This window comes from Halictus rubicundus, chromosome 15 (genome assembly GCF_050948215.1).
Source record: "Halictus rubicundus isolate RS-2024b chromosome 15, iyHalRubi1_principal, whole genome shotgun sequence".
Lineage (NCBI taxonomy): Eukaryota > Metazoa > Arthropoda > Insecta > Hymenoptera > Halictidae > Halictus > Halictus rubicundus.
In genome coordinates, this window is record NC_135163.1 from 6,627,870 (window position 1) to 6,651,571 (window position 23,702).

Sequence of the window (23,702 nt, forward strand, 5' to 3'; positions counted from 1 at the left end):
TTTTGTGTTATCGGTTTGCGAGCCGCGGCAATTAATCTCGTAATTGATCGTTATACTCCTTCGGGCTGCCTAACAATCCTTAACGAACAACAAACGCGCCCGATATCGTCGCAGAGCTGGCGATCGGATCGACGACGATCGAGCCACTATCTCGATCCGTTTCGAGGATCTTTCAACGATCACAGTTGTGCGGAATCATTATTTCATTACTCCAACGATTACACTTGAAAAGTTGTTCGATCAGAAGCGCGGTACATTACAAATACGTTCTATCAGTTATCGAGTCATCGAGTCATCGAGTCATCGAGTCATCGAGTCATTGAATCTTCGAGTCATTGAATCATCGAGTCATTGAATCATCGAGTCATTGAATCATCGAGTCATTGAATCATTGAATCATCGAATCACCGAATCATCGAATCATCGAATCATCGAATCGTCGAATCATCGAATCGTTGAATCATTGAATAATTGAATAATTGAATAATTGAGTCGTTGAATCGTCGAATCGTTGAATCATCGAATCATCGAATCGTTGAATCATCGAATCACCGAATCATCGAATCATCGAATCATCGAATCATCGAATCATCGAATCGTTGAATCATCGAATCGTTGAATCATCGAATCGTTGAATCATCGAATCGTTGAATCTTCGAATCGTTGAATCATCGAATCGTTGAATCTTCGAATCGTTGAATCTTCGAATCGTTGAATCATTGAATAATTGAGTCGTTGAATCATCGAATCGTTGAATCATCGAATCGTTGAATCTTCGAATCGTTGAATCTTCGAATCGTTGAATCATGGAATAATTGAATAATTGAGTCGTTGAATCATCGAATCGTTGAATCATCGAATCGTTGAATCATCGAATCGTTGAATCATCGAATCGTTGAATCATCGAACCATTGAATCATCGAACCATTGAATCGTTGAATCATCGAACCATTGAATAATTGAATAATTGAGTCATTGAATCATGAAGTCACTCTTAGAGTAAAGTAAAATGAATTTTTCACTGAATATAAAAGTTGTATAAAATTCGACAACGCATCAGTATGTCCTTTTTGGGCATAATATTGCGTTGTAAGATAAATCGGTTGCAAAATATAAATAAATTCTTCGTTAGGTTTTTCTATTGCTAAAATCAATAACTAATAAAATATCCTGACGAAATAATTGTAATTATTCAAAGGTTACATGGCTTGTCAAGTATACAAGCAGTTCCTCTCGAAGAGAGGATTGTCGATTTCCCAGGACATTTTCTGCTAATAAATGGTTAAATAAATACACCGTACCATTTCTCCTGGTGAAATAAGTTAGTAAAATATCCGGGCAGCATCGGTACGCCATTTTCCCCGGCATAAAACGATGACACAAAGCCCCATAAAATTTAGTGGGCCAATACTTTGCGCAGCTCCGCGACCCATTGTACAGGGAACGAGGTTTCCTCGCAGTAGAGTAACTTGAAAGCGGTTCGAATCCTCGCGGGACTGATTTTTACGATCTCCGGTCTATCTATTCCGCGGGATCCTTTTCTCCGCGAATTTCTCTGTGTGAAAAAAATTCCCGCATCCATTGTACATTTCCCTTGCTTTGGCTCGCGTCGTCGACCCGATATTCTACCGGAGCCTTGCGACTCGGACGTTTGCGATGCAAATCGATCCGATCCGCCCGGCTTCTTTGGCGATCTATCACGAACCTGACAATCCCATAGACCATAGTGAATTTTTCCTGTGACTTAAACTTCGACGATAATCCCTCGACTCATTTACTGATGCTGAAACTGTCAGGAATATATGTACCTTTTAGTCTTTTACTTTATTTAATAATGTAATTGTATAACTAAACTTACAGCAACTCTTACGCTTAAGTATTGACAACAGGTGAATGAAATTTTATTCTATTTAGAATTTTTGACCAATTGAATAAATTAAAAACTATGACGGTTCCAGCACGAAATAAATGTTGAATTCTTTTGGTTCGTGGGATCCAGGCGATGGATCTTTGATCGTGAGATCGTTGGAAGAGGCTCGGCTGTTCGGTGCTCGGTTCATCGCTCCCCTATCGTTAATAATACACGTTAATAGAAAATTAGCGACACCGGTTTCTCTCGAAATAGGTGTCGCAAGTTCCGCTACTAAAATACCATAGAAACCTGTGTTCCTCGGAGGATTAAATAAATACGCTATTTACTGTGTCCGTGTGACTGCTTCTGTGTAACATATTCACTATAGCATGTCTGTTTGTGAATGTGTTTGTTCATCTATCAAGGCTTGAAACTGTTCTGCAAGTAGTTGTTTAAAACTGTTACACAAAGATTGCCATTAAAACAGTTCTAGAGAAACTTTACTCAGAATTACTGTTATAAACTTTATTTTTGGTTTCCATGTTGACTCCACTTTTATTTATTCTTCAGATTAACATTTGTTCCGACCTTCCACTGGTTGTTAATGACATTCTAAACAATATTCCATCAATTTCTTTTAATATAGAAAAAAGTTTGTATACTCGTGGAAAATATATGTACTTTAACCTGAATGATTCAGTTTGTATTTCAGTTTTTACAGTAAAGTACAACCAAAAATTTGAACCAACAAATGAACCAAACATAATAATCACAACCAAAATTAACACCGCTTCAGTTCTTCCTGACAGTCGAACCATTTCTTCACGACCATTTCGAAAACCGTGATCAATAGAAAAAAATTGAAATAAACTTATACAATTCAAAGAAAATTCATATTCTGCATAAATACTCGCTCTTTAGTAATCAATATTAAAACAGTTTCCAACCCCCCCCCCCCCAATGTATCTATGTATCTACATATGCATTATGTATGTATGTCTTTATGTATGTACCTATGTATGTAAGTATATACGTTCTTGTTGATGTATGTATTGATGTATGTATTGATGTATGTATGCATATGCACGTGTGTATACATAATTCTATTAATTAATTCGACGGCCGTGAACGTACGATGCACGGCTTGAGACTAGATCGCGTTTTAATATCCTCTTACCTATTGTAATCCTCTGGTGATTGGTATCTGTTAAATTATGTTAAGGCAAACTCACTGTACTCTTCGCACGCTTCCTCCTCATTCGCATCGTCTTCTCTCTCTCTCTCTCTCTCTCTTCTTATTCATCATCATCTTCTTTTTTTTTCGTCGTCGTCCGAACGCAGCAGCAGTGTTTCGTCTTCTCGGAACGTTTATTTATTAATTTTCTTTTTTTTTTGTTCTCACACGCACCAATGGTTCTCCGTAGTTCTCACATTCGTTCACCCGACGCATTCCGGAAGTGTTCCTCATGTACACCCTTTTATTTATTTCTCTCTCGCTTTTTCTTTCTTTATTTGTTAATTCACGCACTCGCACACTGTGACGTCACGCGGTCTCGTTCGTTGTTAAATCGTCCCGGATCGGGGGTGGAACAGGGTGGAAGCTTAACCGGTAGCAGGTGTGTTCACCGGCAAGGTGAGTTCGTTCGCCCAGCGAAATCGCACCCTTTCGATTCCACTTCCCTTCTGTCCTGGAAACAGAACGATAAATCGATCAGTGAACTGCCCTTCTTCTTTTTTCCTCCGACCCCCTGAGCCGAGCACATTTTTCGCGTTTTTCGACTTTTCAGCGGAGAAAATCGCTCCCAATTCCGACCAGAGAGAATGCAACTCTGGACAAAATGCACAATAATTTTTTCATTTTGCATTATTTTTTGGTAAAACCATCGCCAACGTATTGGCAACACTTTTCCGATTAAAATGAGCCCAAACACGACACAGTTCGATACATATTTGTTTGTGTAATACACGATTTAGTAGAACCTCCATTATCCGAACCGCGTCTACTTCTCAATTTCCAGCAATTTTTTGCAGTGGAACTATTGAAGGCTTTGCTTCAGGATTTGGTACAAACGTTTGTGGGTGTTTGAGGTACACGAGTTATTTTTCTCAAGAGGAAATAATTACAATTACTTGAGTTATATGTTTTTTTTTTTTTATAGAGTGTGTTTTTAAGAAGTGTCTTTCTTTCGGATAGATCTTTCCGAGATATCTCGACTTGAGTCTGGTGAGCAGCGTTTTCCGGAGCGTTTCTCAGCGCAGGGGGCCGAAGCTAAATTTAAATTTCTCTGCGGGAGACAACCGCGAATAGCAGACTAAATTTTCGTTGCTCGTTAACGGCGGGCCACCTAAGATCCGTAGGCTCGAGAAGTCGTCTCCTCGCACGTTCTCTCGTAGCTTAGCTGCGAAAATAGCAACGCGAATATAGAACGCTTCTCGTTCGCTTGTGTACGTTGCCGGTCTACAGGGTCTATTAACTCCGAAACTCCAAAGAGAAGCCATTATCCGAACCCGCGAGCCAGAAAACTTTGAATAACAGCCACTTCTCTTGCGTAGAACCTTCTGAAAAGATCGCTTATTGTTTTCAGCCACGGGAATGAGCGAGGGGCGTTTCTTTCGGTGGCGTTCGGGGGTTGACAATTGCAGTTCTTTAGTCTCGCGGCGACGAAAGTCTACGAGTTTATGGTTGCAGGATCTCTTGACAAGGTTTGTTCCCTTTCGTCTTGAAATCTTTCACGGGAAAAGAACAATTTCGTTTTATTGACAGTGTACACTCGATATTGATCATCTTTGAGAATTTATTACGGGGGAACCAAATGACTCGGAGGTGTAAGACTTTTTGCAACGTGTTGGGGCATAATTCAATATTATACACAAATTTTTTTATGACCATTGTTCAACCAGATTCGTATTTGTCGAATTTAATTTAAAGCCTAGGAGTAGAGGGATGTAAAATATGTGTAACATATAAAAAAAATTGATACGTAAGAATTCGAATGGATCCAGCCACAGCTGTTAAAAATAGTTCAAACTGGTCCTAGTCGAAGGATTAAGTATGACATAGTACTCGCCGAGAGGACGTTTCTTTTTACACAGGAGTATAAATGGCTCGTTAAAGGTTTGTTCTCATAGGAGTGGGTTCAACAATGTAAACAAGAAATTAATGCTCAAGGATTTGAACGGATCTAGCTACAGCTGTTAGAAATAGTTAAAAATGGCCGTGGTCGAAGGAGATTAAGTATGATATACTTCCCGGGAGAACGTTTCTTTTTAGAATCCGGCTTAACTGACTGTGGTAGACAGAATTAAAGGTTCGTTCTAAAAAGAAAGACTGACCTTTCAGGATCTGAAGGGATCTAGGCTGTTGAAAATGGTGAGAAGTGATGGTTAAGCGTGTCATACTTGCCGAGAGAACGTTTCGTTGAGCACACGCCTTGGCGGACGCAAGAGTTTAAGTTAAGATACGCGCAGCAGTGGGTAGGCCGACGTTTTCGCGTTTCTCTCGGGCTTTTTAGAAGCCCTCGATCACGCCGTAGGCCTCCAGGGTCGACATGACGAGGTAGAACACCCACAGGAAAAAAAGGCAGACGGACGTGACCACCTTCGGTACAAAAGGCCCGCCCAGTTCGCCGCCGATGCTCTTCGTCCGCCTCATCAGCAGAACCAGGATCACCAGACACGCTTCCGTGCAGAACAACGTCACGGAGAACGCCAGGCTGCGACAAAATATCATCATTTCACATTTGAACCACCAGGAATCGAACGCGACTCATACCCATCACTACAATTCGGATTGAGACAAACGGTCTAGTTTGCATGGTCTTCCTTTTTAATTTTTCACAAGCAGTATCTCGAACCAAAAAATTTGAAAAAATTCTATACCGTGCATCTTGATTGTTGCTATACCTCGGATTAATTTCAGAATTGTTACTTTACTCGTTAACTAAATAGAAAGGATGGACTAGAACTACTCCTCCAATCAACGTACATGTTCTATTTTCCAGACAATTTAGAATTAGCCTAAAAATTCGCAGTTCAGCGATGGGTATGAGTCGCGTTTGATGCATTTGATCTACTCATCTACTCTAAATGCACAAAATTTATTCACATCATATTATTATTTGATCATAGTCAATCAAAATTGAGTACAGATCGAGATCGAGTAGTTCAAAGTCTAAAGAGATAGAATTGCACGCCGTTGTGCAGGCTCATTTTGCAAATTCTCGTGAACGGTTTCCGGCTGCCAAATGGATCAATGACAGATCCGTGTCGGCTCGATCGATATACGATATAACATATCCGGCGCAAACGATCGAGGACAGGGCTGCGCCATCTGCATGATCGTTGCGCAACTACGACCGCTTGTCCGCATCTGTTGCAACTCTGCAATGATGTATGAGCTGTCCGACGGATCAACGTCGGACAGTACCGCGTCGGGGATCAATCACGTCAACAGCTGACGGGTTTGCTTGACGCGCAGCTCTTTTTTACAAATTAACAGCCTTCGGACTACTTTGTTTTCAATCCCTATCTCTTTCCGCTCGAAAATCCTCTGGCGACCATCATTTTTGGATTAATCGAGTTTTCGGTGACCGTGTACGGTTTTTGGAGCATCTCCCAATTTGTATTTAGGTGGAAGACATTCCAGCATGTATATAATATAGAGTCTAGCCGTATTAGCCTAATTGTTCAAGCTGGGTAGCTTGACTGTTTACAGACATAAGGTTCGCAGTTTCTGCTGGTCGGTGTCGAACGTTCCCCTACTTTTGCAATTTTTTCCACGAAGCATTTTTAATCCAAAATTTTGAAAAAATTTTGTATTATCTATCTTGATTGCTACTATGCCTCAGATTATTTTCAGAATTTTTATTTTACTTGTTTATTTAATAGAAAACATGGACTTACAACTACCCTCCTTAGATCGAGACAAACGGTCTAGTTTGCGTAGGCTTTCTTTTTTCATTTTTCGCAACAAGGGTCTCTGACCAAAAAAATTGGAAAAATTCTATACCATGTATCTTGGTTGTTGCAATGTCTCAGATTTTTTTCGAAATTGTTACTTTAGTTTTTAATGAAATAGAAAGGATTGACTATGAGTATTCCTTTGATGAGAAACGCTTTCTTCGACTTTCCAGGTCGTTGGTCATTTAATGGCTAAAACAGGTGCAGAACGGTCCCGGTACGGCGTAAATCATTAAAATTTCACGAACACAGTGGTAGTGAATCACAACACCAGCTCCCGTGTCACTGTCAATCAAAGTTGTCACGGTCGTCGGAAAAATAATATTTATCCAGGGGTCGCGTTCAGGTGGAAGCTGGCGTGGATACGGTTTCCCGGGCTCGTGAAACTCGTGAAACTCGTGAAACTCGCGAAACTCGCGAAACTCGCGTGAAACCGGGTGTCCCGGCCAACGAAACCGGCAACGGAGTGAACGGAGAAAATTGAGCTTGGCCCGTGGATCCTCCCTCGCATAGGAAATGCCTGATTACCGGGCTGAGCTACGATTCCCGTGACTCGAACCGTGTGCAGTCTGCGCCGCGTAAATATTCATTACCGAATCGCGAACCTCCTTCCAGTTTTCGCGGGGAAACACCCGAGCACGTGCGATACGCGTTGCACCTACCAATAGGGCCCGTTCATAATCCAAACCGAATTACCGTTTCCCTCGATCTCGCGATTTTATCCTCGAATATGTGCATATTCATTTTACCAATGCGTTTGACGCGTCTGCCGGTGGAGTTCCCCTATTATCGGACGGTAGTTACATCTTTAACATTGAAAATGAACAATCAACACCACGGATTATTTTCGGAATTTTTACTTCACTCGTTAATCAAGTAGAAAGGATGAACTATAACTACCTCCTCGATCAAGGAAGATTCTCTGGTTCGCGTACGCCTTCTTTTCGAATTTTTCATGAACAGAATCTACAACCAAAAAATTTGAAAAAATTCTATATTGTGCATCTCGATTGTTGCAGTAGGTCAGATTATTTTCAGAATTTTTACTTTACTCCTTATTTAAATAGAAAGGATGGACTATAACTACCCCCTCGATCAAGGAAGATTCTCCGGTTCGCATACGCCTTCTTCTCCAATTTTTTGTGAAGAGAATCTCCAACCAAAGAATTTGAAAAAATGCTATATTGTGCATCTTGATTGTTGCAGTAGGTCAGATTATTTTCAGAATTTTTACTTTACTCCTTATTTAAATAGAAAGGATGGACTATAACTACCCCCTCGATCAAGGAAGATTCTCCGGTTCGCATATGCCTTCTTCTCCAATTTTTTGTGAAGAGAATCTCCAACCAAAGAATTTGAAAAAATTCTATATTGTGCATCTTGATTGTTGCAGTAGGTCAGATTATTTTCAGAATTTTTACTTTACTTCTTAATTAAATAGAAAGGATGAACTATAACTACCCCCTCGATCAAGGAAGATTCTCCGGTTCGCATACGCCTTCTTCTCCAATTTTTCATGAAGAGAATCTCCAACCAAAGAATTTGAAAAAATTCTGTATTGTGCATCTTGATCGTTGCTATAGCTCAGATTATTTTCAGAATTTTTACATTACTCGTTAATCAAACAGAAAGGATGAACTGTAACCACCCCCTTAATTTTTCACAACAAGGATCTCTAACCAAAAAATTCTATACCACATATCTTGATTGTTGCAACGTCTCAGATGTCAAATGAAAGGAAGACAAATAGTCTCAGGTGTACACGCATATCAATCGAAAAGAATGAAAGTCATAAAGCCTCGGATCGATATATCAATAAATCATAGCACATCATCTTTCACGCGAAGAAAGTGTCATGCAGGGACGAGGGTTAAATCTGAATCCCGAGCGAGGAGTAAAAGCTGTCGCCGATATTGGACGGGGTATCGATACTATACTAGGTTCAGGGTAGTATTGCTGCCAATACGTCGAGTATAACAGTCAGCCAGCCAGGAGACACTGTCATCGTCACTGGGCAGGTTTCAGCATGAGTATCGTCGGGTGAAATTTCTTCGTGGAGTTTGTTCGAGCGTGAAGACATCGAATGGGACACGACGGCCGGTTATCGAGGCCACGTTCTCTCTCTCTCTCTCTCTCTCTCTCTCTCTCTCTCTCTCTCGATCCTATTGTTTCGTCCTTATCGGATTCCGAGTCGCGTCGAGTCGAGGCATCGCGCCGCGGATAAGCATCTTGCCCCTTAAATCCGCTTTCCAATGTTCTCTTCATTCCGCCCGAAGATCTCTCGACGGTTCGTGAAACCGAGATTTGTCTCTCCGTTCTCTCCTAGTTGTTACCTTTGGCTTATTGTTGCCTTTCGGTTCCCTGTTAAACCATGCGACATGCTTCTCGATCCTTGAAACCCGAAGCAAGAAAGTTATCCTTTAACAAGACGACAATTAAAGACAGCCTTTGTCAAATTGAACTTAGAATTCTTTGGCGACTACTAATAACAGTTTGTCTATAGTTGACAGCAAATTTACCACAGTTATTAATTTTATCTCGAGACTTCTCTCTTCTAAAATTATACGGATCTTTCTTTACACAAGCACAGATTCTGATAAAAATTTGTTAAGGTGTCTACCTAATTAAAATTTGTCATTTTGCTAAGGGGGAACATGTAAATTCTAGACACTTTTAAACCAAAGTGCTCGAAAATCGGCAGGAATTTGTTGCCGGAAATTGTCCGTGGTAAACAATTTGTGAGGAATTTATAGCGCTAGGTGTAATAGTTCCAGCTCGCAATTTTCTCATTTGCAGGGGCTCTCTCGCTCCCCCAAGAATTCGAGGTCAAGCCGAGAACGTATTATGTGCCATCCACGTGGAATTTTAATTTTAATCGGTATGTAGGGTCTCATAGACGAGCCTCCTCCGGTCCTTTGAATCCCTTATCGATCGGAGCGAACAGGTTCGGAAGCGTGCAATATGGTTAGGATAAACGTGGAACTCTGTGTCGAACACGCTCTTCCCCGAAGATCTTTCCCCGGGAAAATCTCTCCGCATGTAGAACGCGCGGGAAGAGTTACCGACAAGCGTCGATTTCCTCGGCCGAAGTTCGAGGAGGCGGGTCCCTCTGTGGAAGTTTTCTCGTTTTCGTATCAGGTCCACTGTGAAAATCGATTCTCCAGGACCGAGCCTACCGTGGCGGGTAACTCTATCTCTTTGGGATCGAATGAAAGAAAGCGTCTTCGAAAGTTTAAATTGAGTCGTGGGGCTACAGGTGTGTCCGAAGGGCGTGGCATCCAAAATGGGCGGAGCAAAGTGTGAACTTATGCTCTAAAAAACGTTGTATTGAGGGGAAAAAGTTGAAATTTAGGGTAGGTTGGTGCGAGGGATAGTTTCAAGGGAATCAAGATTAAGTTCGGAACGTTTAGGTTGTTAGACAATACCTATTACACTCAAAAGGGGCGGAGTCAAATAAATTTACCCAACGTTCCGGAGGAAATTTCACGAGGAAAACGTTTTATACTCAAAAGGGGCGGACCCAAGTGACATTACGCCCAAAGGGGGCGGGGTAAATCGAAGCTACGTCCATAGGGGGCGGGAACAAGCGAAGCTACGCCCAAAGGGGCGGGCCCAAGTGAAACTACGCCCAAAGGGGGCGGGGTCAAGTGACACTACGCCCAAAGGGGGCGGGGTCAATCGAAGCTACGGCCATAGGGGGCGGGAACAAGCGAAGCTACGCCCAAAGGGGGCGGGGTCAAGTGAAACTACGCCCAAAGGGGGCGGTGTCAATCGAAGCTCTACGGCCATAGGGGGCGGGAACAAGCGAAGCTACGCCCAAAGGGGCGGGTCCAAGTGAAACTACGCCCAAAGGGGGCGGGGTCAAGTAAAACTACAGCTTGGAACACGCTATACGAAACATAATAACATAGAAGAGAATGTGTTATACTGTGAAAAATGTGATTTACGGTGAATCGGTACTGACTTGCCGGGTTCCACTTCGAACTGTTCGCCGTGGCAGGCATGGTAAATGGCTGCGATGCTCCACGCGATGCCGATCCCCAGGAAGACGTTCACCGCGTTACTTCCGGTCACGTTTCCCACACTCGCGTCGGCGTACTTGTCCTGGCAGGCGGCCACCTTGCTCGCGAACGTGTCTGCAATAAAATCACATACTCAGATTTTCTTTGCCTACCACTCGGGCGAGTGTTTGCTTTCGTTTCGTCGAACCACGCTTTGTGTATCGATTGCTATCGCTGGCAATTAAACTTTCTAATCATTCTGATGGCCGTCGGTACCCACACGTAATTGTACTTTTACAATTTTTATGGATGTACAGCTGTCTAGAAAATGTCATAAAATTACGGTAATTTATTTAACACTGTTAGTCGGTTGACCGGCTCCGGATTTTTCACTTTACATTTGTTGCAATTATAAAGATGTTTTCGTAGGGAATTGTTGGAGGGATTTAGTTAATTTTTACTACAAATGCATAGAATCCGCAGTCTGGTTATTGTGTGTATCCCAATATCAATCTAACATCGTGTCAATCCGAACAAGGAGTTCGAGTCGAGGGGGTTGGAACAATATTCATACCCGACAAATTGATACAGCAATGGACGTCGCGAACTTCCCGGAGACACCGTAACAAACAATACATTCATTAGAATTGTTCGGTCTCCCCCAGCTCTCTCTCTCTCTGTTGAGTCCATACTCCCTATCAGGGAGTAAATTACCGTCCATTAATTTCGCGGCTAAGCCCCCTCGAATTCGGCGTTCCTCCCACGCGATCCGCCGGCTGGCTCGCTCTCAATCATTCGTCCGGGAAGCGGTACAATCGAACGCAATTACATTTCTACCACCACCACGCGGGGAAGAAGCTCGCGCATGGTCGCCTGAACGTCGTTCCTCGAAATTGAATGGGTATTTCGCCGAGAACCCGAGGCCCGGTCGCCTAACTCTGCTAACACGATTGTGCATACACTCGGGGCGCAAAATTAAGTGGACAAACTTTTTCTAAAAATCGAACCAAGAAATTTCCTCAGATCCATAATAATATAACCGTCAAATCGTGAAAACTGCAATATAAAATCGGCAATTTTATGCTTTCGGATTTTCTAAAAAATCGATTTTGCCACCGAAAATTCTGAAAAAAATCACACTCATGCGCGCTACCAGGCAGTATATTTACACATTTTTTCGTAATTTTTTGTTGAGCAGAACAGAAGAAATGGAGCATAATCGCTAAAACCAACTCCACCCTGTAACTACCCTCCTGGTCGGGGTAGCGACTCGAAACTTGTCACAGAGGCTTCTCATCGGGGGCGCTATCGAATGCTGCGGACAAAAATTAATTTGGTTGGGGGGCAGTTTTCACTGTTAATCCGCAACTAATGAGAATGAAGTGGTTCACGCCAGTGGTATTGGATTGACCATATCGAAATTCGATTTCAGGGGCCAGTAAAAGACACGGGGCAGCAGTGTCGATAAGAATCGTCTGCGAATGAATCCGGGGGTGGGGGGTGGGGGTGCAGGTTTTCGCGGAATGGCAGCGGTGCTGGAGTATAGTGGAGTTTCGAGTGCACTAAAGCTTGCGGCGCACCGCGATTTGCGGCGACACCTTGGCGTAGCTCGGACACGTCGTCGTGCGTATCCCGGTGTGCAGTTTACGGTCAGCGGGCCTGTGTCGGTGCTGCCTACGTTCACCAGGCGACATAAAGCCCGGTCGACTGGGCGAGCTGCGACGAGCCCACCCGGAATAATGACGCGCCGAACGTGCGACGAACGTGTAATCCCGTTGGCGTAAATTCGTTAGGCGGCTCTCTGCCGATTGCGCAGCTGATCAAACCACCGTTCGTCAACTGAAAACTCGCGCGACGGCTCCCCCTCCCCTCCTTTTCCCTCCCCTCACTCGGTGTGAGCGTATGGTACAGTGCCGCGATCGTGAGAACGCATACTTTTAGAGACACAGCGAATTCTCGATATATGTCAACGAAACGGGTCCTGCCGGCGACATGTATCGTCCAGGAGACACACCCGAGCCGTGTTTACACTCCTCGGCGTCGGACGTCTCTCGTGACCCCTCACGGGGTATACTCCGCGGTAGTGGGGGTAATTCCGCGACGTTCATCGCCCAGGCCTTGGCGACATATATCGAGAAAACACTATTAACACGTTGCCACCTGTGAGGGAGGTAACTGGGGATGCTGGGACGGAAGGAGGAAGTAGTTTTGGGTCTCTTTGGTGCTGGAAGATTTTCGAAATTTCTGTGGATCGATGCGGTTTTTGAAAGATTCATTCTGGCTGGTAACTTTTTCCGGGTTAGTTGTAACTAGACTGCGGATCTTTACGGAAAATAACAGTTTTACACGTCAATTGCGATCTACGGGAGCTAAGTAAACATTTATTTTGCTCGTTAATAATTTTTACACGTTGAAAATGGTACGTCGTCGCACCTACTCATTTTTGTCATAAAATACGCAGTCTACTTGCAACGTCGTTTCGAGCTACTTTCGGAGGCGATCCAGGAAAATTCGATGTATCGAGAAGCGTAGCATTTCCGGTTAAAGAGATCCCAGTTCCGCGCACGTCCACGCGAATGGTACCGCGCATACGGGACAATGGCGGAAGTTCTCGAGACCGTCGCAAGAAGAAACAATCGTACTTCCGGTCGGAAGAACTCCTTGCCGGCGATATAAATTGCGAGCGGCGCGAACAACTTTCAGATTTACGGAACGAAACTTCGTGCCGACTAGACTCGAAGGGCCGGCTCCGATAGCCTCGAAACCCCGGAACTTTTAAAATGGCACTTGGGGCTTTGTTTGCCACTCCGCGGAGAGAGAGAGAGAGAGAGAGAGAGAGAGAGAGAGAGAGAGAGAGAGAGAGAGGCAACTACTTCGGCTTAACGTTGCCCTTTCCACTCTGACTTCTATCATTTGTCATCCGTGTCCGCAGTACGTAGCCCCTCTTTCGGCCGATTCCACTTTCGAATCGAACGCAATCGCCTTTCGTTGATTTAATAGCCTCGCTTGTGTCCGAACTTTTTCCTTGCCGCCATGCTGCTGTTAATACTTTGTTCTTCGCTCTCTGTTGTTAATTACGTTCTCCTCTCGCTGCTTCCCCTCCCTTCGTTGCTTTGCTCCTTTGGGAATTCATGCTATCGTTTTCCCTCTTTTTATTCATTTAAAAATGGAATAAAAATACTGTGCATCGATTGTGAAACGTATAAAAAAAATTCTTTCCTCCTTTAACCCTCGGCGCTCGAATGGCGATTGAAAGGCGCCACTAAAAATTGCTGCATCGTTATTCAAAATATTTTTTACATTATTAAACTTGTTTGTATTTAATAAATTACTGAAGTATTGTACGAGTAATCTGCACCATTTTCGTAACTACAATATGAAAAAAAAAAAATATATAGAACGGAAATATTCTAGGTCGGAAGAAATGTTTCGTTTTGGAGTTAAAGTAGCTTCGAGTGCAAAGGGTTAATAATTTTAATGGATTCAAAATAATAATATATTCTTAAGCTCTTTCAATTCCCCCAGTATTTTAAGTATCATTATTCTTCTTACTTCAATAATTTTAATGGATGGAAAATAATAATAATATGTTCTTAAATTCTTTCGATTCTCTTGGTATTCTAAATTTCACCTGTGTCGGTGCTTGTCATAATTGCATGAACTCGTTTTCTCTCGTTTTTCGTTGAGAAAATGGGTCACTTGTTTTTCCCAGGACGTCCATTCATTTTTCTTGATTCTTCAATTTTATATTATTTAGATTACAGTTACTCTTACTCTTTTTCTGGTATTTTTATTTTATCGTGACTGTTAGGCACACGTGTTTTTTTTTATTCGCGACACGCACGAAAGTCCACAGCGGCTTAACGACGCTCGCCGAAGGTATCGATACGTTCGCGCCCAAGTTTAACCGGTAGCATAATGCAACGGGATCGAAGTAAACAGCCTCGGGCAAGTTCTCTTTATTGGCTATTGTGCCGACGAGAACCGGCTTTGTACAGGGGGCCAGGTGACGGGAATGGCCGAAGGCGTGCACCAGATCCCACTGCATCCCACTACTGCATCCTACTGCATCATGCACCCACGTGTACCCCCGGATTAAGGTTGAGCCACGTGTGCGCCGATTCATTTCTCATGGCGCACCGTTGGGGAAACTGCGAGCGCAAAGTAACGGCTGTGCATTATTAATTAGTACGATGTGGATCTTTGCGCACCGTAAAAACTTTCCACATCAATTACAGGGAACTGGAGCCTCGAATAAAGATGTCTTTCCGGCTTTAACGATCTTAATAAATGAAGACCGAGGATTCTCAAATAAAAATCGTTTGCATCGATTGCAATGAACAATTAGGAAAATATTGTGGAATACCGTCAAATATAATAGAATATCTGGATACAGCGTTTTCTCGATATATGTCCACAACACTGGTCTAGCCAGGGACATGTATCAGGTAGGAGAATTACACAAGTAAATATCATGGGAATTATATCGTATTTGGTATCGTTTTCATTGGAAAAATGCCGGGAATATGTTGGTTAAAACTACGTAAAAAAATAATGACAAATTAAGAAGTTTTGTTATTGGATTAGAGTAATGGTCTCACACACCGACACTCCTCGGCGACCGAGGTCTCTCGAGCTTCGTGACCTCTCACGGGGTATACCCCGCGGTAGTGGGAATAGTTCCGCGACTTTTATCGGCTAGACATTCGCGACATATATCGAGGAAACACCGTATAGTAGAATATAATAGAATACACATAAAATATAGAAGAATATATGTAGATTCTGTGGAATTTCCCCTACAAAATTAAAAGTTCAAATGGGTTCAGCAACCTACAAAAAAAAAAAAAAATGTTTATAAAGCACAGTGCTCGATGCGACGAATCCTATTAATGGTAACATTCCAAGGCTAAATTTGACACTGTCCCCATCCACCGACTCGACTCGACTAAAAAAAAAGTAATGTCAATTAATTTTGTTTTTCTGCGAAGCTTCGCGTCGAAGATTAGCGTGTTAGAAAGTTCTAACAATTTCGCGAACCCACAGACAAACAAATTGAATTCACCGCGTTCGATGCAGTCGAAGTTTAAACGCTTAATCGACGAACGAAGAGAGAAAAGAAGCGTTTCTCGCGTAAGAAAAATGGACCCTCGTGGCGGGAAAAGAGGGGAAAACCCCGGCCACACACATATTTTCCATGAATTTTTATGGCCGTGTACCGAGGAGAACGATAGCGGTCCCCGAGGTCACGGAATATGCAAATCCGGCCGATAATCCGGCTCGTATTGTTCCGTCGCGCGATTAAATTCAGCTCGGGTAGAGGAGGAGGCGCGTTCGTCGTATCGCCGACTAATACAGCTTTAATTAAGGAAGAAACGCCGCCGTAGGAACAACAATCGCGAGACCAGCCAGCCCGCTCTCTCTCTCTCTCTCTCTCTCTCTCTCTCTCTCTCTCTCTCTCTCTCTCTCTCTCTCTCTCTCTGCCGCAATGGAACGCGTTACTTATTGCATTTCGGTCGAACGCGCGCCGCGGGACCGTGGCCGCGAGCGAGCACTATCGTGATCAATTACGGCCGCTTGATTGCTTCGGAGTGTTCATTTAAACTGTCCGGCTTTAAAACAAGGAGAAAAGAAAAACGAAACACACGGAACGCACTGCCGTGTCCTGGCGTAATTAAAGTCAGATCCATGTCGAAATGAACGGCGTCGCCTGTATGCGCTGAAACGCGTGCACTTTTTCCTGGAACATATGGCCGCGGGAAATGCAAATTTTTCTAACCACCAGATCGCCGATTTTTGCAACGCGAGATTAGCCTGCTGGGAATTTCAGGCATTTTTTTTAAACGTGAGTAACTCGGATCGTTCATGGTTTAACCATTGTCGTGATACGAGTGGATTGCACCGTTTGTAGTCGAGTCATGGACTAATGTAATTATTGAATTTAATTCTTTCTATTAAATTCATTCGATTTAGTTTTCTGTAAATTTTAGTTACGAAGACATCTTTCAAATTAATCTTGTCACTGATCCCTTACGTTTGCCAGTGAAATTTTTAGAATACAATTAAATCGATATTATAGTGGAAGGATAAATGTTAATTCAATAGGAAAATTCATAACGTTAATAAATAGATTTAATACTGGCTTTGCGGACCGCTAAAAGTTACTATTTTACATTACTTTATAAAAATTAGAAGAATGTACTGCCCAAATTTTTAGCCATTTTTGTTTGAATAACATGTACCCAAAGAAATAAGTTGAATAATTCCTCGTGGATGTATCTTTACAATCTTAATAATTGTAAATTAAAAATATCCAGAACCTGTCATTTGAATTTCGGCATCGTCCCTTTTAAGGACTCACAACATTTTTGGGACACCCTGTATACAGTTTCAAAATAGAGAAAAAAAATTTCCAGATTAAAAGGTACCAGAAAAATCACAGAAAAGGTCCGGTAAAATGTCAGGTTTTAATTGTTTGTCGGTAAACAGTTTGTCAATAAAAATTAGTGAGTAAATTCACGAGGAAAGGTGCACGAATTAATTTCCATTTTTTTCGTGCATCCAATAAATGTCCGAGGACCTCCTCGTACACAATAGAAGTGTTTACGTTTGCGAATGTTTCTAATTGTTTTGTAACGAGATCGGCAGGCCCGAGGACCACGAATACATGACAGGGGGAAAGTTTTATTACACGGTTATCAAACCGTGCTGTTCTTCTTCATGAGTCACGCTTTCGGCCGGCAAACGGTGTACGCACGATAAAAACGAAATATGATTGCCTGGCCAACGCCATAATATTCATTGAGAGCAGAATTATGTGCGGTCGTTTATCATCGGGCCGGGCTCGCGCTTGAAAAGTCCCTATCAACCGAACCCGGCGAGCAAAAAGATCCTGGGACGCTGACGTCGACCTGGACCAGGGCCCGCTCTAGGGGGGGCACAACCCGGGCATTTGCCCGGGGCGCCAAAATTTAGGGGCGCTATTTTCGCATTGGCTGTAAGTGTGAGAAAAATATTGATGTTTTAAATATTCAATGAATAGAAAATTTCAGACTATCCTTGCCAGACAATTTTGCTAAAAAAAAAAGCTCAGTGCTTAAAAAGGGGCGGCAATTTGTTTTCTTGCCCGGGGCGTCGTAACCGCTAGAGCGGGCCCTGACCTGGACACGAGTCCTCCGACAGTGTTTTCGCTGGGAATGGTCGGACTACTGCCCGTGACACGGTGCAGTATGCAGCGTGCATTTCCCCCCAAAAAGAGCGCTGCATTCGCTATACTTAGGCTATATTTTACTGTATTTTTTTGGGGGGGCTACATTTCACAATTTTTATTAATACGTAGCCAGCAGAAAAATTGATCCAGTGGAAATATTTATTCAGGAAATTAGGGAGACTATTCATTTATTACAATTTATTTTCATTTAGTATAGATAATTAATTTTGAACAGTTTGAGTGCCACTCTGGCCATACATGGCCGACACAATTTCTTTACTAAGCTTGGAAATTAATTTTTACTATTTTTCCGGTTATCTGAACAAATTGAACCCGACGAGATATAATATAGTTGTTAGCACCAACGTTTATACACTTCGAGATCAATGGTTTAAGGAAAAATATCTTTTTCGCTGAAAAAAAGAAATCAACTTTAAACGTTTATAAAATTCCAGCTGACTAAGGCGCTACATTGAGGATAATCTATTTTTGTTCGAGTTAATGAAACAATATTTTATTCTTCACATTCCAGTCACTCTTACCCGCTGGCTGCAAGCCGCCAAGGTTTTGCTGGACACGGAGTTAATTAATATTCTACAACTCCCCCATTTCGAAATTGTAAGTAGTAAAAAAAAAAAAATGAAAATAAGGCTAAAACGTTGCTCAATGTTCCCCTAAAAAAATCTTTTTTGACGTTATCTTTACAAGCGCAAAAAATGTGTTTACCCCATTTTATTAGGCGTACAGGGTGGCGCGCACCCCCTTAAGTCCCAAGATATTGTAGAATCGTGGAACAGAGTTGGCGAAATGAACAGGCGTCCATAAAGCAGTCGAAAAAACGTCGTTCCTTCAGGTTAATAAAACCCGGAGGGGGGAGAGGGGAGGGGTAGGGACCCTAAACCGGACGATTTCTCCCGGCACCCTCGTTTATTGGCGTCCCGGGGGTAGGTTGAATGGGGGCTTTGACTGGGAACGGTCGAAAGTTCGTGGCCGTTGGCATAGTTGCCCCGGAAGAAAATTGATCGTGGAGTGCGGTGCATCGGGTCGAATAACTTCTTCCGCGGGGGTTGTGCAAGGCAAGGTTGTCAAGGGGTGACGGACATTCTTGGCCAGACAATATTGGACCGGCCGGTTTCCGCATCGGCGGTCCACGAGCATGGCGGCCGCGCCATTGTTCGGCCGCAACAAAGCCCCCCGGAGTAATAAATTATCACCCGTGGCCTAGGTCGACAAGCATATTACCGCCTCCCTCCCCGACGTGCACGCCCGAAAATCCGGCTAGAATGCGGCACCGACCCGCGCGATTCCTTGATAAATTCGCGACGCCGGAGCGTTAATCGCGCGGCCGTAATTCGCGGACGTGTTCCGAACCGCTGACTCGAAATTCGAGGCGAAAAGTTGCTATATGTTTTCCATGTAAGCGTATTTTGACGGCCCGAACGATTTTTCCGAGCACCTCGGCGGTTACAGAGAAATATAGCAACGTCTGGACACACTGGGAACAGATGTGCGCGGTATTTTATGTTCTGTGAGGTAATACAAATTTTTTACTCTTTTGTTTGTTTACTCCTACCATTGTATTCGTGACATTTTTCTGATTAAAACGATACCCAACACGACGCACTTTGGATTATAATTGGCCGTTTAATACGCGATTTACTGGAACCTCGATTATCCGAACCGGCGTTGCCCGAATTTTCTATCGTGTTTTAAACGAGTAAACGTGATCGAAATCGCGTCGTGTTTGGACTCGTTTTAATCGGAACAGTGTCGGGAACATGTTGGTGAAAGTTTCATAGAAAAATTTTTGAAAAAAAAATTATATCATTGAATCATAATCGTTTCATCCATTCGCTGGTAAATATCGATGTTCAATCAGGTCCGTCAGTAGGATTACCATTGATCTCGAAGAGGTAGGTTCAAAAATATGTAAACAAACGATGCATGCCATAAAATCGTCAAAAGCATCCGTCTTCCGAGGCTGTTATATAATGGTATAATAGAGTTTGTATCTGACCGGCAGCTTACAATTTCTGCACGGTACACAATTCCTCGGTGCTCATGCAAAATTTATGAAAAATGCGGCTCCATTAGAATTGCAGATTCCGCGGAAGGTCTCCATTCTGTCATTTTGCGCCCCTATTTCCTGGAGAATCCGCCCCCTCGGTAATTGAATCATAAGAAGCGTCGAAAATTTTCGACAACCCCATTACCGGGACGCTTTTATGGCCGCGTCGATACTAAAAAGTGTTGAAGACTTCTCTGGGCGATCGCCGGGGGGAGAAGGGCGAGGAAAAGAAGTAGTAAGGGTCACGTGCTTCTGGGGGTTGAAAATTCCGGGGGCAATAACGGGGTAGTCGTAAACGCTTTCCTCTCCCCCTCTCTCCCTCTCCCTTTCTCTCTCTCACCCTTTCTCTCTGGGTGAAAGCGCGAGAGAGGGTGCGGTATCGGCGAGGGACGAAATCCGCGGTGCAAATAAATAACGCGATGCCGCGTCGAGGGATCTTTTATTGGCAGAATTCTCTCGCGAGTTTACTGCCGTAATTTTGGAAGCTAGCATTTACGGCCAGTCTCGGACTAAAGTAACGTAATTAACCGCGGCCGATTTACCACCGGTGATAGCGCGTATCGCGAGCCTGTTCGTGGAAGGTATTCTGGAGACTCGGAAAAGTTTTGATGTCGCCTACGTAAGTAAAGAATTTTTTTTTTTTTTTGGAGAAACGAGAAGAGAATTTTGTGGAAAACGAAATTAACGTGAAAGTATAAATCTTTATTATTCAAACAAAAGAAGAATCATCCGAATACGACAAGTGGTTTTCGAGATATAACAATTTTAAGAGTGCTCTCGTGGAGATAGAGAAGGATCCGCATTGTTTAATTGTGTTTTATTAACTATTGAGGGAATCGCAAAGTTATGACTTAAACCCCCCCTAATTTCGCGTATACTGTGTGATAGTATATTTCGAACCATACCGGAGAGATAGATATGTATAAAAAAGTTAATTTTCTTGGAGCGTGTCGTTCTGAAAGTTGCAACGTAAAGACTTCTCCCAAGAAATTCAAGCGCACTTCATAAACAAATTTGAAGTAAACAAAATCATGACTTAAACCCCCCCTAATTTCCCGTATACTATATCACAGTCTACTTTGTACCACATCAAACCGACTGCACTGTATAGAACAATAAGTTCTCCTGAAACGTGTCTTCCCGAACGGCAGATATAATACGAGTTGTTTCGAGAAATTCTCGCGCTTCATAAACAAATTGCGGACCATCAAAATCATCACTTAAACCCCCCCTAATTTTGCGTACAGTCTATCACAGCATACTCGAAAACATATGAAAGTGATCGATCCGCGTAGAACAATGAATTTCTCCTAGACGTGTCTACCGGAAGGCTCGAAGCCGAAAAGTGTTTCGAGTAGTTTCGAAGCTGTTCCTAAACAAATACAAAAAATTATCAAAATCACGACCGAAACCCGTCCTAATTTCTCCATAAACTCTCCGACACACCGCGACCACCCCTAACTGATAAAATTCCTTAACGAACCGACCTCGAAAACTGATTCGATCTGACCTCGGCGCGACCCAATTCAATTTCTCAACAATTTCCCCGCAGAAGCTTTGCAAAAGATCTTCCACCGTGGATCCCGGTGAAGTTCCCTGGAGGGGAAGGGACAGGGGAAGGGGGAAGAGGTAAAAAACGGGGGAAGAAGCGGAAAGAGATATATACCGCAGGCCGTTTAATTCGGTTTTCCGGTTCATTTGAACCGAAACGATCCGACTATCCCGTCGGCTTCCGGCGTAATCGCGCGGCGCCGGGCTCCGATAACGGTTATTAAAACCCGTCGGCGAAATAATATCGCGGCTCTGCGCCCGGCGGCCCGTTTCGACAACTTTTATCCGCCCCTGCCCGGAATTTATAGACGTCCTTGGACGGGGGCACGCCATTAACCAAAACGGAACCGCGCCCGCCGAAACCGGGTTATCCAATTGTATGCGGCTGCGGATCCGGGGACGGGACACGCCTAATGATTCGCGAAGTTCGATCAATCGTACTCCGCGGCAGACCATCGTCGTCCTTTTATACTGTGCCGACGAGACGAGCCCAGGGAGAACCTTACAAGACTTTCCCATTTCCATTAGCATCGCGAAGCTGGGAATCCGACATCTTCGCGAATTACGCGACGTCTTCTGTTCATCTTCGTGTCGGCATCCGGAACGTTTACCTTTATCATACGATTACGACCGGAAATTCGAGGAAACTAAAATTGTCTGTTACGGAGCAGGCTTTGTTCAATAGAATGCGGGAAGTTGCACTAAAATATCTTTCGTCGTTCTCATTTCAAAAAATCTGAAAGCCACTCTTAACCCTTTCCACTCGAAGCTATTTCAACTCCAAAACGAAACATTTCTTATGACCTGGAATATTTCCTTTGTATATATTTTGTATGTTATACATATGAAAATGGTGCAATTTACTCGTACAATACTGAAGTATTTATTACACAAATACAAATTTAATAACGTATAAAATATTTTGAATAACGATACAGCAATTTTTAGTGGTGCCTTACTAACAGATCAGTCTTATATTGAACACCCTATAGATCCCATTCCAAATTGACAAGGCCTCGTAAAAAAATGTTAAACTACAGCTCGAACGCTGGGGAATCCGCCGGTGAGAAATCTCGTTTCGAAATCTTAGTCCTTCCCTCCACAAAAAATTCCCCTAAACGCACCTCTAAGAACGCGTACACCGTAGAGCCAACTGTTAAATAAAACACGCCCAGGATTTCACTTTAATCCCAGGCAAACGGCGCGGAAAAATGTCGCGACGTTTCTCAAAGCTGTCCCGGAGGTCTACTCGCAGACACCGTCTCTCGGCTGTGTCCGTGTTGGTAACGTTACGAACGCGTATCTCGACTTAAATCGCGAGTCGCTCGACAATCGGCCGTATAAATCTGAAATTGCTCGCGTCGGGCTGTAACTCGCGGAACCCGGCGGCGAGGAACCGAGACGTTTCGTCGTAACAATCCGGCTAAAGTTTCCGGAAGTCGTCTTCTTCGACCGCGACCTATCGATAGGAGGCTCGACTTGCGGACAATGAGAGACGATCGATAGAGATCGCTGGAATCTTGGCCCGGAGCGTAAATATCGATGAGATCTTGTCGCCGGAAGTTTCGCCGGCCTCGTAAAACTATAGCAAAGCTATAGTTCCTTAAATAACGCCGGCCGGGCCCCGTGAATTATACAAAAATTCGCTCCGATATCGATTGATTCGATCGACCCAATCTGCACCTGATACTAATTGCCTTCTCCTAGGTTCACGGAGCATTAAAAGTGACAATTTTAAATTACTTTATAAAAATTACAAGAACGTGGTGGTCGAATTTTCAGCCATTTTTGTTTCAATTATATATACCCAAAGAAATAAATTTGTTGAGTAATTCCTCGTGGACGTGTCCTTAGAATGTTAAGAATTGTAAATTCAAAACATTAGAAAACCCCGTAAACCTAGTGTTGTTTAACCCTTTCCCACTCTCGAAGTTATTTTATTAAGAGCCAAGACTCCGTAGATTGCCGATAAGGTAGAGTGACCAGGTGACCGACAGGAATATACGAAAAATGGTTTCACGCGCCTCGACTTTTCGCCCTTGTATGAGAATATTTTTCGCC

At 43.2% G+C, this 23,702-nt stretch overlaps 1 protein-coding gene across 4 annotated transcripts in view; it reads right to left on the reverse strand.

The window, feature by feature from the left end:
- Positions 1 to 848: 848 nt before the first annotated feature.
- The window catches only part of Calx (sodium/calcium exchanger 3), a 160,851-nt gene continuing 137,997 nt past the window's right edge, over positions 849 to 23,702 (reverse strand). For 3 of the 4 annotated variants that reach the window (XM_076800579.1, XM_076800578.1, XM_076800576.1), the window contains exons 7-9: positions 10,776 to 10,947; positions 5,256 to 5,565; positions 849 to 3,540 (exon numbers count right to left, since the gene is read on the reverse strand). In XM_076800579.1, the coding sequence (XP_076656694.1) occupies positions 5,361 to 5,565; positions 10,776 to 10,947 (377 nt within the window). In that variant the 3' untranslated portion in view covers positions 849 to 3,540; positions 5,256 to 5,360. The remainder of the gene's footprint in view (positions 3,541 to 5,255; positions 5,566 to 10,775; positions 10,948 to 23,702) is intronic. The other variant, XM_076800577.1, reaches the window with a different exon arrangement.